The sequence below is a fragment of the Lonchura striata genome, chromosome 5 (assembly GCF_046129695.1).
Source record: "Lonchura striata isolate bLonStr1 chromosome 5, bLonStr1.mat, whole genome shotgun sequence".
NCBI lineage: Eukaryota > Metazoa > Chordata > Aves > Passeriformes > Estrildidae > Lonchura > Lonchura striata.
In genome coordinates this window covers 11,764,887-11,781,100 of record NC_134607.1, presented here as the reverse complement: position 1 = coordinate 11,781,100, position 16,214 = coordinate 11,764,887, and the positions used below count along the sequence as shown (strand labels likewise).

At 46.2% G+C, this 16,214-nt stretch overlaps 1 protein-coding gene across 1 annotated transcript in view; it reads left to right on the top strand.

Annotated features, from left to right (window-relative positions):
• The first annotated feature begins 474 nt into the window (after positions 1 to 474).
• The window catches only part of SLC6A12 (solute carrier family 6 member 12), a 38,270-nt gene continuing 22,530 nt past the window's right edge, over positions 475 to 16,214 (top strand). The window contains exons 1-5 of the mRNA XM_021535073.3: positions 475 to 738; positions 8,429 to 8,625; positions 12,230 to 12,364; positions 13,692 to 13,832; positions 15,216 to 15,303. Coding sequence (XP_021390748.1) covers positions 8,433 to 8,625; positions 12,230 to 12,364; positions 13,692 to 13,832; positions 15,216 to 15,303 — 557 coding nt within the window. The 5' untranslated portion in view covers positions 475 to 738; positions 8,429 to 8,432. The remainder of the gene's footprint in view (positions 739 to 8,428; positions 8,626 to 12,229; positions 12,365 to 13,691; positions 13,833 to 15,215; positions 15,304 to 16,214) is intronic.

Genomic DNA, 16,214 nt, shown 5'->3' with positions numbered 1-16,214 from the left:
CTTGCTGACAGAGCTCTGTCCCATGAGCTGTGTTTGTATTTTCAGCATATGGCGCAGGCATGGAGGGGGCTGTGTGACCCCAGAGCAAATGTTCCTTCTTCACCCACACTCTGCCTTTTGCTCCACCTACCTAATGGTGTTGGTGAGACTTGAGCTTAGCCACAGAAGGTTTGATGTAATGCTCTGTGGAGATTCATTCTGCATGTTTGGAGGATGACATTGAGGGATGCCCCTATCCCACTAAAGTGGTGGAGCTCTAGAACAGTGGGAATTATGTGTCAGCCAGCCTGGGCCATGCTGTGGGGTCTGCCAAGGGAGAGTTCCTGCTTTGCAGAGGTCAAGAGGACATGGAGTTACTCTCTGACTGCTGTAGTTGATATTTACAAACTCTGGGCCTTTACCCTGCCTGCCTGTGGCTGCTTTCTCATCTTGCTTTCTTGTTAGGGCCACAGTTCAAGGTTTGGAGAGGTACATGTTGTAAGGGAATAGGGGAGAAAGTTCTTCTGCCCTGATGCACCTCCCTTCCCTACGTCCCACCACCCACGCATGAGCTGGGTGATAATTTGTGGGGGGGGAGCTGGTGGAAGGGGTGGGACAGGAGGAGGAGAGAGAGTAGTCTCTGCCTTAACTCTTGCTGTATCTGTTTGGCAGTCAGTGGATTCCCTGCCTGGCCTCCAGTGGGACAGAAAAGGATAGGACAGGAGGGGCTTGCCTGGGGGAGACCTGCACTGGGTTCAGGTGAGTTGGGTGTTTTCTTGTTGAGCAGATCTGGCTGGATGTTTGTGTCACCCTGGGAGTGCCGGTGACTCCGCAGCCAGCTGCTGCACACCAGTTGCTTGCTGTGCTCTGGAGAGTGGGCCAGCAAATCTGCAAGGGCAAAATCTTCCCAGGGTTAAGTAAAGCAAGAGTGAGATGGAAAATAAGGAGCAAATAGTCAGTTTGGATCAACTGAGGGAAGAGGTTGTTCTTTCAATGGTTCCTTTGGAAAAAGAAAGGACAGGCTGAGATACTGCACAGGGGGGACCAGGAAGCTGAGAGCAAAGAGATGCCTGAAGGATGGGTAATTGATACTGAAGGCTGTGGCAGCAGAGAAAAATGGAGAGAGTGACAGGTAAGTACTCAGCAGAAATATTGAGAAGAGAGACAACAGTGAGCAAGACAGGGACAGGGATGAAGGGTAGAACTGAATGGTTGATAATAGGTACAGGAGACAAGGCACTAGGAGTGGAGTAGTCTGTAGGCATTTCAGCTACTGCCAGAATGAGTCCTCTCCTCCTGTGCTGCCCTGCAGAGGTGCTGACCCCAGTGCATTTACTTAGGAGCTGCAGTTTTAAAAGATGAGCCTGGGAGTGCACTTCTTGTTCCTCTTGCCCTGGAGTTGTCATCAAATTTGTTCCTGTAGGGGTGAGGCAGGGAGACAGCACAGTTTCTGCATGTGCTAAACTCTCAGGATCTGTGGGCATATTTGTGAGCAAGTGCAGGCAGGACACATGAGGGTTTCATAACACCTGATCTGTGTCTTCTTAAATCAACAGTGCTTTTAAAGTAATCACTACTAATCAGGGCTTTCATCTCATGCCAGTGGAAATGCCATTGCCCTAGTTTTCCCTCTTTGACAGCTGGTGATATGAGAGACTGAACCTTGGACCTGACTTTTGCAGCTCTGCAACAGCTCAGCTTTTCTGGATTCATGGTTGCAGATGTGGTTCTTGCAGAGGCTAAAGAGCCTGTGCCGTATCTCTACCTGTGGTCCTGGGCAGGGCTAGAGGAAAACTTGGGTGCCCCAGCCTGGAGAACAGGTACCTGGCCCCTTGGAGGGTGCAGGTGGGATGCAGTTCCACCACATTACAATGTGGCATTATGGCAGGAACTGCTGGAAAACACTTAAGGCACTGCTGGAGTCATGGTCTACATGTACCTCTACCTGTGCTGATTTCACCTTATGTGACTCGTCCTGAGCACCAACTGGAGTTGGCTGAGCCTGCCCAGGGTCTGACATGGGGTGCTGGACTTATGCAGGGCTGAACAGGAAGCACAGTGTGGGAGCAATCATGGCAGGGAATCCTGTGGTCCTGCTCTGTGCTGGCCACACACGTGTCTGTGCTGAGGGACCAGGTTCTGCCACACATGCTGTTGGCTCCCCTCATCCTCCCTGCTGGGAAGCATAATGCAATGTGTTATGCCTTAAACTTGCATGGCTTTTGGAAGAGTCTTGCTTGAGTGCTCTTCCCCTGTGCTTCCTGTATTCTCATTACTGACAGCAAGTGTCCCCAGGCTGTGCTTTTGGGAGGTCAGGCTGGGTGTACCTACCTGGAAGAGTTTAGATACAAGTGCCTAGAGCAGTGTGATGCAAAATTCCCTGTGCTGCTCTCCCACCTCTGAACCACTGGCCGCAGTGCTGGTTTCTCTGCTCTCCTGCTCTAGCAACTTTGCTTCCCACTCTTCCCTCAGCCCTCACCCCCAGCTGCAAGGATGGCAGCAGCAGGTTGGGGGCTGGCAGCCTCCATGTCTTCATCTGACCTGCTCAGGGCTGCTGGCTGTCATCTTGCTCCATGAAGTTGCTGCTCCAGAGAGGTGGCAGCCCTGCAGGCATCCTGCAGACTCTATCTTGTCCCTGTGGAGCACCTCTGGGCTGCACCACAGGTCGCTGCCCTATTGTGCAGGGACCTGTTTGCAGAGTGGGTGCTGGAGCAGCGTGGCTTTCACCCTCTGTGGCATTCACCTTCTCTGCTCTCCAGCCAGTGACAGGAACCATGCTGGCCACATGCTTTGGCTGCACACAAGGACCTTTGAGGCAGCCGGATGCAGCCCCAGGATTTCGGTCAGACAGCTTCAGCCATCGGGTGGGTGGCTCTAGGGGCTCCACCGGGGCCTGGCTGGATCTGTGGCTGTATCAGACCTGTTGCTGGTGCTCTGTAAGAAGAATGGATCATGCTGTGGCTGGCCCTTCTGTGTTGCACTGGATGTAGCCATATTATGGGCTGAGTGGAGGTCTTGAGATTATCTGGTTTGGTGGAAGGGCTGGTTTCTAGTTCTACTTAGAGAACATTTATGGACTTCATCAGTTAGTCTTGGTTTTTTTTCTAGGCTAGAGAAAGAAACCAACTCTGTGTATCTGTAGCTCAGAGCAGGGATGGTGATCCATGGACACCAACAGAGATTCATCTGGGTGGGAACAACAGCCTACATTGCTTTTAGTAAGAGATTTGCCACTGATCCTCAGAAAAGTCCAGCCACTGTTAGAGGCTTCAGAGGGTCTCCTGTCCAGCAGCAGAAGACAGAGCAGGACCCATTTGGCACCCTCCTGCACTGGGGGTGTGTGGTCTGAAGGGTGATGCTCTATAATCCTTGCATCTTGTATTACAGATGTCCATGCCATCAGTGAACTCACTCATAAGGAAATCACCGAGTTCCTTATCTCACTCTTTATGGTGTCAGTAAGTAGCAAACTTACTGACTGTACAAGCATTGCTCTTATTTCACACTGGAGAAAACATAGGTAGGATCTGATTCTTGTAACGGTCTCCTGTGCCTCATGAACGTTGCTGAACAGATGCTTTGAGAATACCCTGCAGCCCACAGAACCTGGAAGTTAATTAGAAAGTATAAAGAAGCCAACTAACTTTCAATTGCTTGAAATAAAAGGCATTTTAATTTCACCTGCTGTCCTGGAGTTGATCAGTTTTTTTCTTTCTACATCTTTCCTTGCCTTTTTCTGTTATGCAGCTGGAGTGAGCCATTCTCCAGCAGCATTCTTGTTTGGAAGCAGCTGTCTGTGCTCATGTAGCTGCTCTTAGATTGGCTGGAAAGTACTTGCTTCCATGCTAATATTTTCTTGTCCATCTTGCAGAGATGACCGATTCCAGTAGCAGCCCCTATGCACTAATTTAACTGGGTTGGTTCCTTAAGCTGTACCTTGGCACTGCTGTTCCTTGCTGAGCCCTGATTTTCTGTCTCTACTCCTCCAGCCTCCCCTGCCTCCTGCCATCAAAATGCAGTGCAGGATTTCAGCTGCTGACTAACTGCTGGCTCTGGTTGCGCAACCGGAGAATTTTATGTGTCCTCCTGCTCCTCCTTTTGTAACACAGCCCAGTCTTCTTGCTTCCTGATTTCTCCCTCCCCATCTTAAATTGCAGTTTATGTGCTTGGTTGCTGCTTGTTTCAAAATGAAACCAAGAAATATAAATGCACTGCAGCTGTCTGCATTGTCACCTGTGATTCTGCAGTTCAGGCAGTACCTTCGAGTGTCCAAGGGAGCTTTAACGCTGTGCTTCCTTTCATAAATGTTATTGGCTACTTTTAAGAGACATTTATGTCTGCTGTTCCCTCTGTTTCACTATTCCCTCTGGAGATTGTCCTCATCTCATTTGCCTTATGATAAAACAGCAAAATAGGTCAAACGGAGGATGTTAACTTCCCAGCAGTAGGAACTCCTGTCTGACAGCAGTTGGGAGCAGGCAGTAAGTTTGCAGAAAGAAAAGCTTTAGGAGAATTGCTATTGGCTTCTTCCTCTGATGCCAAAACTCCAGGTGGCTTCTCTCTCATCTTGGCTCACTTTTGTTCCTTGTCTCACCTGAGGAACTTTGAAAAAGCCCTTTTTTTACCCTGAGAGAGGCTGAGGATAGCACCATATTTTGCTTCATATGATGCTTTCTTTCTCCTCTTTTTCCTATTACCGCCTCTCCCCTTCACTGGCATCTTGTTTCCAAACAAAGCCAAAAAATGCCATTCTCCTGAATATCTGCATTGCGTGTTCAGCACATTATAGGCAACTGCTGAGTGACCACAATGCTTCAGAGATGTCCTTGGTTTTCCTTGGCTTTTGTGACCATACTTGAAGGATCCCATGGTGGTAGGTGTGGGACATAGTCCGAAATTTGTGACCAAAGGGAGACTGTGTTGCTTCATTGAATGTTCAAGAATGGAACTTGTTGCTCTGGGTCAATGGCTGCCTGCATGCTGCCTTCTCTCTTTCCAGGTCCTGCAGGAATCCAGGTGTATTCTTGTTTTCCCAGCACAGCAATAAATCTTTTGGGGAAAAAATTGTGGCTATCTCCATGCATCAATCCCAGTATCAAATACTGTACCCTTTCCTATGGAGCTACATAGAGGAAGCTCACTACTCTCTGTGGGAAGATGACAGACTACAGGCCATTTCTGTGAAGAGCAAAAAAAACCATCTCCTCCAAGTGCTGAGGGCTGAAAATATAGCAGAGCACCTCTAGAAGTGACAGGGGGGGTCAGAGGGAGCCAAGGAGGGAAGGTGGTGGGGAGAGGGTCCAGGGACGAGGTAGACTGTGGATTGCATCAAGATGGCATTTTAGCAGTTGGGAAAACTTTGTGGCAGAGGAAAAAAGAGTCTGGGAATGAAGTAGTCATAGGATTTTTCTTCAAACTTTGGTGAAGGAACAGCAGAAAAAGTGCAGGCAAGCAGTGAGGGGCACAGTCTTTACACCAAACTCATGAATTAAGAAGGGGGCAACCAAAGGAAGAGGAAAATGTTTGCCTCTTGGGGAGGATGTAACCCAATAGGTGGCTGTGACTGCTGTGGGAGAACCAAATTGTTCCTAGCTGGAAACAAGAAGTTATTTGAATCCCCATCTGGCCTAAGAACATATAGAGCAGGGACACAGTAGGATTAAATGTCTAGGAAAAGAGCCAGGAGGTGTATGAATAGGCTTTCTCATAGAAACAGTAGGCAAAGCAGAGAGGGAAGAAGTGGGGATGTGTTATGTGCATGGCTTTGTCTGGGAAAGAAGTTGTATTTCATGCCATGAAGGGCCAGGACTTTGAGCACTAGTTTAATCTGTCATCTGTTCCCACTTGAAAAGGTTTGATTTCAAAGCTGGGGTTCTTTCACCCTCCTTAAAATAGGAAAATGAAGATAGAAGTGCTGTGTCTCCCCTGCTGCTCTGTGTTTCTCCCAGCCGTATTCCTTATTGCAGCATCCCAAATTCTATCCTTCATATTCACCTATTAAGGAGTCAGGGACAGATAAAATGTCCTGGTCCAGGTGTCCCTGAGCTGGAGGCTGGTGACAGGATTGGAGCTGTAGGCTGGCACTCATACATTCCCTTCTCAGGGCTATGTGAGGTGAGGTGATTCTCTGATTGTGACCTTCCTCTGCACCCATGTGTGAAACAGGTCTAGCAAAAATAAAATAAAACCACAAATATTCATAGAAATAGGCTGGCTCTTGGATCCACCTTACATTAAAAAAATAAAAACAAAGAATTAGCTAGTCTTGTCCTGCCAGCTTCCTGGGACATCCTCAATAAACTCAGGCTTAAACATTGCTGTACTTGATAACGTGCCCTGGACTGCAGCAAATTGGAATGTGCCAAGGACTGTGACAGATCAAACGTGTTTCATTAAGTACGTGTTACTTTTTCTCTCACATTTGGCAGTGCAGAGAGCTCTGCTTCTCTGAGATGAGGAGGCTGTGCTGCAGCATTGGAATAAACTGATTAGCCAGCTAGCAGACCTTGCTGCAGGCAGACAGTGGGGAGAAGGGCCCTGCCTGGGCTTCAGAAGCTGAGAAATGGCTGGCAGGAGGACCTGATGATTCCATCTCCCAGTCCATCCCAGCAGAAGGGCTAAGTGAAGAGGGCAAATCTGGGACTGCTGAGCTGCTGGGGAGCAGCAGAGCTGCAGCTGCAAGCCAGCATTTAAGGGTGTGTGCCTTGATTCCTAGGTTCCACCACCTTCTTTAAATGTGGGGTTAGAGGTTTTTAGGAGCCTGTTAGAGGGCTGATTCATCTTCCCACTCATGTAGATCCACAGGTGTCATAGCCCTTGGATAAGTGCAAGCCATACCAGTAAATAGTTGCTTTCCAGCATATGGACCATAAAGGGCTAGGGCTGGAGATAAAACAGAGGTTGCTTCCTCAGTGCTCTCATGCATCTGCATTGAACACCAAAACTGGTTGTGCCCACTGTAGAACTACCCATACATAAGCTCTTACTGGCAATAGTTCTAAAAACCTCTCAAATTTAACAGGGACCAGGATCTTTCTGCCTTGTTTTTGAAAAGGAAGCAATATTAGCCTGGAGGATGATCTTCACCAGCCCTTGTCTGCTCTCCTCTATGGTTTATGTTCCCCTGATCTTGTTGCAGCCCCTCTTACACTGGTTGATATCTCGCATGAGACTCAGTCCTCCATTCAGCATCCATGGAAATCTGCTGCTGATAGCAAAGGAAAAAGGATTATCCCTTCAGGAAAGCAGATGGGGGAACAAAGCCTTTTGTTGCCTAGGGCATTTAGAGAGCAATTGGTGTGTTACACTGTGAGATCTGATTTCCTTTAATTACTTGAATAACAGGCAGGAAACATGCCTGTGTCAAAGAACTACTTGTTCTGCTGTGAGCATTCATTAGAAGTTGTCTTTTCACACACAAGCATCTTTCTTTGCCCCAGGGCCTGATATATACAGTGGGTTAGCATTTAGGAAATTATTTCCTTTACAGAAGTAAATGAGACACTGATAATGATGCTATCTTGTGTGGGTAAGTACGAGCATGGCCCACCAACTTCTGCTCCTGCTTCCTCCTTGCCTCATTGAAAACTACACCAAAACAAGTGCCACAGTGTTCATTGGCTGCTGGGACAGTTAGTTATCAGTTAAATGTTTACATTTGCTCTTTTTTCCAGTTAAGTCAGGTTCCTGGTAGTCCCTATTCACCATGAGATGGCTCATACCCGGTGTTTGTCCAGAGGAACATGACTGGAGAGACACCAGGCACAAGGAGGGAGGGAATAGTTTGGCATCATGGTTCTGGTGCACCATCCTGGTGCAAAGAGTCAATAGAAGATTTGGTGGTCCTATGAGGTAAATGATATTAAAAGTGATGAAGTCCTGCTCACCATTGAGCTGCTGACTGGGAGAGGTCCTTGGCCTGAGCTGCCTCCAGAGCCAAGGGAGAGAGCAAGTTTGAATAGTCCAGAGCAGATCCAGGGGCAGTGGAATTGTTGAGTGTTGTGGGTGATGCAGATTTCTGTCTCTGTTGCTCTGTGAAGATGGGAACGTTCCTTTAGGTGGCACAGAAGGATTAAAAGATGTGCTATTAAAAAACATATTGAACCACCAGCAAAATTAATTTGTGAGTTGATACAAGGGAACAAAACCCTTATTTTTTTGCAGTTCCAGCCTGGTGGGAATGGAAGCAGAGATGCTGCTGCTTTGGAGAGACTTGTTTCCAGTGTATTTTCCTAATCTTAGCAAGGGAATGTGTATCCCTTGCTAAAGCAAATCACTTCTAGAAAGGCCAACTTCTGCTCAGTAATGCAACCAGTTAGATGTACTTAATTTACATACTGATACTGAAACTACATCTTATTGTGGTGTCTGGTCCCCACACTCCTCTTCCCACAAGCATGTCCTGCAGCAGCTCTTACATCCCATGCTCTCTTTCTCTTCTGTCCTACAGAGCCATGACAAGAGCCATATCTAAGGAAGGAGAACCCAATGGGGCCACCACATCTCCTGAAGAGATACAAATGGAGGAAATGGAAGAGAGAGGCCAGTGGCGGAACAAAATGGAATTTGTGCTGTCTGTGGCTGGGGAGATCATTGGCCTGGGTAACGTGTGGAGGTTCCCATACCTCTGCTACAAGAATGGTGGTGGTGAGTTCACAGCTCACATGAGTTGTTCTGGATTTGTAGGTATGATGAGAGACATGTACATGCCTGCACCCATTTCTCCTATGTATGCCCTAAGGTACTCCCTTATTCATTCCTTCAACAAGTTAGTTCCTGCCAAAACCAGGAGGAATAAAACTCAGGGATGAATCTAGCTCTCCAGTGGGTACTCTTCCTTAAAGCAGCATTCTCAAATCTGGACTCCTAAAAAATTGAACCCCAGGAACAACTTAAGGCTGTTGGGCATCTCAAGAAATTATTGGTCTTTAAAAAAATATCAGATGCTGTGAGTGATCAGAAAGCCAACATCAACCTCCTCCTACATATTCCCTTTTCCTACTCCCGATGTCAAATCCATCTTTGTCAGGCTCTTGTTATAGAGGAGGCAAGGCTTAGATAGTGCTGATATCCTAGCCAAGACCTGATACACGTTATAAGGAGATTTCTGCCTCTTCCCTTGGAGCAATTTTCACAGTGATCAAACCACTATAAGAAAAATTCACCCCCAAAACAGGTTAATTCACCTTCCCCTTTGTTTCTTCCTGTGGCTCTCCTTTTCTCTTATAGTAACACTGCAATAAGATCATTACATGGTTAAAAGTTAAAATTTCTCATAATAATAAAACGAAATGTAAGGGAATAATTGACTGTCACTAACTTTTCTCAGTGAATAAAAAATCTAACTTTATAAAAGAAAAGGAGGAATAACAAATTACATGTCAAATCCAGCAATAACTTCTCTTTTGTTCTTGTTCTCTAAAAACACCTTGAAATAATGGTCTGGGACTTGCTTCTTACTCCACCCCCCACTACTTTGAGCTTCCTTTCTCTGCACACCATGTCCCAGAGGCCTTTCTTTTCCAAGGTGCCATGACCTTTCACCAATAGCTGAGTAGTTCCACTGTAATTTTTCCCAGGGCTTCCAAATTCCTGTCCTCTCTGCTGTTGCTGGAGTTTATCCAAATTAAACAAGAGACAATTAAACACATCCTCAAAATTAGTGAGAGGCAGGGTAAGAAATGGTTGAAGAAGATGGAATTAAGTTTTTCTTGAACCTGAGATGATTTTTAGCAGATTCTCCAGTTTTCTTCTCCAGTATTTTGATGGGAGGCGCCAAGAGCAAGTCAAAATGGGCACAGGTTAGGAAACACTGGAGGTGCATCTGACTGAACAGCCTGTTCTGCAGTGATGCTTTGAGAGAGGAGTCATGGGTTTTGCATGGAAAATTTCTCCCTGAGCTCAGATAATATCTTTGCATAGTTTGTGCCTCTGGTACCCGGTTCAGCAGTCCTTGCAATTTGTATGCTAATTAGAGTAAGTGAAAAGGCTACTTTTGTTCACTTTAAATATCTATTGAATAACATTTTTACTTTTAATTAAACTGCTCTGGAATAGCTAAGGCTGTGATTCAGAGGACAAGGAGGCTAGGCTTGGGAAAGGTTAGGATGGGAGAGTTCTCTCATCCTCACAGCTCCCCACACTGCCCTTGCAGAAAGCATGCTACTGCTGTAGAAGGTCCTTTTCTCTCTCCAGGGATCAAGGGAACCAGAAGACTGATATAGGACAAGGAATATATTTCCCATGACACTCAAAGACATTCTCATCATTGGAAAAGTTCTTGAAATTGCAAAAAAGGCATTTTCCACCTAAAAATGCTACATCCCTATCCCACCTTTACCCCCCAGATTTGAGGTTGCTGTCCTATCACCTTTCTCCACCTTTGAATGTATTGAAATGGTTATACAGCTATGAAGACAGATGCCATAGAAACAATAGTGCTAGTTTTCTGTAAAGCGACCAACTGCAACCTTATCTATTGCTGCACTGTCAAATTTGATCTAATTGCTTAGCATCCTGAAATTATGATTGACTCATAAGGAAAGAGAATCTGTTTCTGAGGGTCCCACTCAAGGCTGGGGCTCCTTCAGTAGAGCAGCAAATTGAGGAGGGGATCACAGCTGGAGTTTCAGCTGGTAATTGCTATGGGAGAGTTAAGAGAGAAGACAATAGAGGTGGAAGAAAACCATCACTGCTCAGAGACCAAAGTGGGCTGACCTCTGGGACAAATTGTATCAGAGGAGAGGGTCTGGAATCTGCTGAAAAGCTCATCTATGTGCAGCATAATAAAGCTGTCTTGCAGATTTGGCATAAATGTCTTGCAACCCCAAAAGCAGCAGCTGCCTCTTGTTCAGGGTCTGCACTTCTCACTTCCTACGCTGCAAACATGGACTGACTCTGAGAACCAGCCTCCTTCCCTCTGGCCCCAGGTCTCCTGCAGCTACACACAGCTGTGTTTAGTGGAAATTTGGATGTTCTTTGTTACTGTAACATTGCTGGCTTAAAAACAAGGGCAAGTGTTCCTAGTTGCTCATTGTCACTGGAAGGAATGTCAGTGTGAATGCCTGTGCTGGCAGGGGAGGAGGGGGTCAGGGGGGACAGTGGCTGAAACAGGCACCCTAGTCTTGGTTACAAACATCTGAGATGCTCTCCAGGCCCTGGCAAGAGAGGTGTTCATGACCAAATTTTATTGTATGGAATGGGAAGACAGCCACCATTGTTTCAGCGAGGAAGGCAGTCACCTAATCTTGTTTGGAGGGGAGCAAAAGTGTGAACATCTACACTAAGGATGTAGAGAGAGTGAGGTGACAGAAGGAAGGTCAGCTGTAAAAATGAGATCTCGGGTGCAGTTTTGAGCAGAGCAATGAATGTATTTGGTGTTTTGGTTTGACAGCATAACTGAAAAGGTGCAAAAAAGTTTCAGACAGCTGAACAGAGCACTAAGCAATTTTTTCAGGGCATTAAATTTTATTGTTATTTTTGTTTGTCTTTTCTTATGTTTAGTTTATGTTGATTGTTGTTTCTGTGAAAAAGCCTTGGCCTTTTCTCCTTCCTCTTCCATTTTGACAAGGGTTAATTGAGGGCCATTTCAGGCTGATTTCTCTTTAGACATTTCTCTATATATTAGCAAAAAATGGATTTTGAAGGTAGAAGTTAAACTTCTTCATTTTGAAAATGCTGGAAAGATATTCTTCCCCTATTTCCATTTTTATGGTGCAACCTGCTTTCCAAATTTGACGTGAAATATGTCTCAAGTAAATTTATATCCTGGCAAACTTTTTACTTACCAAGAAACGTTACTAACCTCCAGGTTTGTATCCTCTGGGCAAGTGGGAGTTTTGCTGTGACTGTCATGAAAGGCAGAACAAATGTGGTTATGTGAAACAAGGACTTATTTTGTTCGTCCCATTCCTGCTGAAAGCTGGAATGAGGTCAGGAGCATGAAACGGGGAGAATTTCTTCAGCACTATATTTTTTTAGCTCCTTGCCTGGTTACTCCTTACCTCTGGGTTTTGGCCTACACCATATGTAGAAGTGCTGCAGTAGCACAAGATAGATCACCCTTGTATTTTTTTCTAAGAAATTATGGTGGTGGAGACCTTGTTTCTTTAGCAGAGGTTGCACATTTAGTTCAGTGAAATATTTATGTTTATGTAGCTGATTCCAGCTGTGGTCCTAGGTACCTTGCAAGAGGTTTTAAGGATAGGTTTTTGAAGAGGTTTCTGAGGCAGCATTTTACCCTTCTCTGCAGGAGCCTTCCTCATCCCTTACCTCATCTTCCTCTTCACCTGTGGGATCCCCCTGTTCTTCCTAGAGACAGCACTGGGGCAGTTCACGAGCCAGGGAGGGGTGACTGCTTGGAGGAAGATCTGTCCCATCTTTGAAGGTGAGTCAAGTTACAGTATTTACTGACACTTGCTGACAATCAGTGATTGAGATCCTCTTTTTGATGTATTATTAATTTTTTTGTTCCTTTCTCCTTTATTCTCCCTACTTTTATCTCTCTCCCAGCCTTGTTATTCCTTCTGCTGCCTGCTGTGTGTGCAGAGGCAGTTCCTTGACCCCTCTTGATGTGAGTGAGGGTGTGTGGTGCTGGCTGGGGGCTATGCTGGTCCATCTGAACCATGGTCTCTGTTTTGTGGAGCTCAGAACCTGGGAGAGAGGAGAAGCAGGATGGCCAGCTTGAAGGAAGGATGGAAGTATCAGTGTACAAACACCTGTGTGTAGTGCAGGACAAATAGTGAGAGGAGAAAAGATTGAGGAAAACTGTATGGTTTATCATGCTTTCCCTGCCTGCTCCCATGCCCACAACTTCTGTGGCAGCATTTGCAGGCTGGCATCCTTCAAAATAGGGGAATCAGGCTATGTGCACTGGGTCTGACAGTCCAGAGATGGGATGGGGATGAGGTTAAGCCACAGGGATAAGAACCAGGACTTCTGGGGCCCTAGGGAAGGTTGTTTAACGGGATGAATATATTAGTGAATATAATTTCCTCAATTCTCTCCAGAGGAGAGCTTATTAACCATGTTTTGAAGATGGAGAAACCTGTGCTCAGCAGAGTGGAGCCTGGTTAGTTTGCTTGAGCATGGGCATGTAGTGCTATTTGAAACTCCTTGGGGAGTCTGGGACATCCTGTGCTGGAGACCCCTGTGCTCTGGCACAGATCTGAAGCTGACAGCAGGGGCATCTCAAAGGACACTGACAACCAGTTTTAAATAAATGAATTGGGCTTTCTGGTCTGATTAGTGTTCTGAGGTCTCAGTGTGCAATGGGCACAATCAGGACCCAGAGACCAAAGCTGAGCATGGTGTATATCAACTGTAAGAATATTTTCTGCCTCATTCTTTCCAGAAGTAAGAGACTCAGCTGCATTTCTTTTCTTCAAAGGCCAGAGCTGTATTTTTCTGAAGAGGAGGCACTATGATGCTGTGCCGTGGTAGCCATCAGAATTTTTTTTTTTCAAATCATCATAAGGTTTTTTGTTTCACCACAGACCTGTCTAGAGTTACCAACAATGTTTCCTGTCTGTGTGCACAGTCACAAAATCCTTCCTCTTTCCCTTAGGCAGATCTCGCAGTATCCTCTGGAGAGCCATGTGTAGGTGTTGCATCCTTCTTACCACAGCATGACCAGTGTCTTGTTTGGGGTTAAGCCTCATGTGTTGGGAGTTGGTTGCCAGTCCCATCCTCACCTCCTTTGCTTTTCTTCACAGGAATTGGATATGCTTCCCAAGTCATTGTGGGATATCTGAATATCTACTACATTGTCATCTTGTCCTGGGCACTCTTCTACCTGTTCAGCTCCTTCACTTCAGTGCTACCATGGGCCAACTGCAATAACCCCTGGAACTCAGGTATACCTTCCCTTGGTTGGCTTCTAGCTTCTTTCCAATACCCAGGAGTTATTTTTGTTGAAAATAATTGTTTTTGTTTGGATAAAAAGCTTTTATGAGCTAGCATGTGATGCCACCAAAAAATAGGCATTTTCTGGCAAGCAGGAGAGGCGGGTGGTGGAGTTTGCAAGCCAATCTAGAGCCCTCCTCATGTGGCAGGATCTTTTTGTTAGTGCTGGTGCAGCAGTGTATCTTACAGTTCCCTTACTCTATCCCATTCCTGTGGAGTTAAGAGGGGCAGTTGCTGCTGCTGCCAATGCCTGAACAGTTTCCTCTGTGCACTCAGCTTTTGGGTAAATCAGGCCAAGCTTGTATTGTAGGATTTTGGCAGTTCAGGTCTGCCAGGGAAGGAACCAGTAACACAAAACTCTCAGGGCACTGTTTTCCTGGTTAATCACATCCATACAGCCTCCATACCATTACATTCACAAGGGTTCTCATTGCTTTGTGCTCATAGTTCAGTTAACTCTGCTCTGCAGAGAAGACCTGGCTTTGACTTTACTCAAGGCACTTGTGCTGATCTTGGGAAGATGGGGTAGATGTGAAGTAATCTTCATTAATGTCCTTGTCAGGACTATTTTAACATGTTGAGCAGGTTTTTCTTGGCAGCAGCTTGGTTCCCTCCCATTTTCTTTTGCATCAGATGATTAATTTCTGCAATTAGTTAAATTTCTCTACCCTGTGGGCCTTTTACTCACAGTTCCCTCTGCCCTTTCATCCCAGCAGAAGTAACCAACATTTTAAAGAGCTGATCCAATTCCTTCAGCTCCCCTAGAATGGATTTGTTTACAAGGAAAGCCACATATGTTCTCTTAACGGAGAGAAGCATCCCAGCAACAGCTGGGTTTCCTTGGTTTTCCAGTGGATTGTCTTTTGCTGTCAAAATGTAAGATGAGGTTCATTGGATGTGTGGCATCTCCTCTGTTTTTAGTTATTTCATGTTTGGTAATAGGGTTGGGGATGACAAAGGAGAGCATGAAGGCTTCTGTGGTGTGTGCATATATGGACAGGGAATGGTGCATGATGTGGAAAGAGAATGAGATTTTCTATTCTGACTACTCATAGTCGCTATCCCTTGATAATCTATGTTTTGCAGTCATCTGTTTTCAATTTGGCAGGGAATTGTTCTCTCCTTCCCCTCTTCCTTTCCTGAAGCCCCTCGGGTGGCTGCTGGATTGGGATTCATACCTGGAGAGAGCCAGAGTTTAATGAGATGCTCTATAGCACAAGATGAAGGATCTGTGTGCTGCCAGAGTGAGGGTTAAGGTCCAGAGGGGAAGGAACATCCCTCTTGGAGGAGCCCTAAAGAATTTCTCACCTCATCAGCTTCTTTTCTTTTGGTAGATCTCTGTGTGGACATTCTGAATAGATCCAGCCTGGACAACAGGACCTTGCCTTCGAATGCCACGTCCTCAATGATTGAGTTTTGGGAGTATGTGCTTGCTTTCCCTCTGTTCAGGCTCCTTCTCATCCAAAGGCTGCAGTTGCAGGAGTTCCTGGGCAGGGGGCTGCATGTCTGTAGGAGCAAGTGAGGTGCCACGTGTCAGATCCAACACGGGGAGCACAATGAGATGCCAAGGAGATGGGCACAAGCTCAGGGTGTGAGGACTGGGCACACTCCAATGGCAGCTCATGGTGTGCCTGCCCAGGAGCGCTCATGTGCACCTTGAGGGTGTGTTCCCCTTTCTGGCACTGGGGTACCTGGGTGAGTGTGGCCACTGAGAGAGACACCAAAAGCAGGTGAGGGCTTGCTGCTAGCAGGAGTACATGTGCTGAGTGTTGCAGGTTGGCAGGCAAGCATGAGAGGCCATGGCAGATGGAAAAGCCCTCCACAGTGGAACACAAAGGGGAAGAACGTCCTTTTACCTTTGTTTGACTCAGTCCTGATTGCTGTCTAAGGGAAGTGATTCATCATGCTGCTCAGGATCATCCCTGGAGAGCAGGGATCCAAGATGCATGCATGAGATGCCAGAGAATAATTTGAGGAAGGTGGAGAATTTTGAGGAATTTGGGGCTGGAGGCACTAAAATACAGTGTGAGTGAGGGGTCTTACAGCAGGCCAGACAATGTCCCAGATAGGGTCATTAGTGCAGCCTGGAGAGGTTGAAATGACTGCTTGTGCTACCCTACCATTCTACATGTTACAGAGGAAAGTCTTACAAAGAAGGGGTGTCACGGACTCACCTTCAGCAGTTGGGTTTGGGTTTTTTCCCCATTTCTGTCTCTTAATGTACATTTGAAAGGGTTGACTGTCTTTTGTCTGTTGCAGCCACCACAGGGCACATAGAAGATGATACGTGCCCATGGTTGCAAAAAGAGTCTGCACAGTTGTGGCCCCCTTCT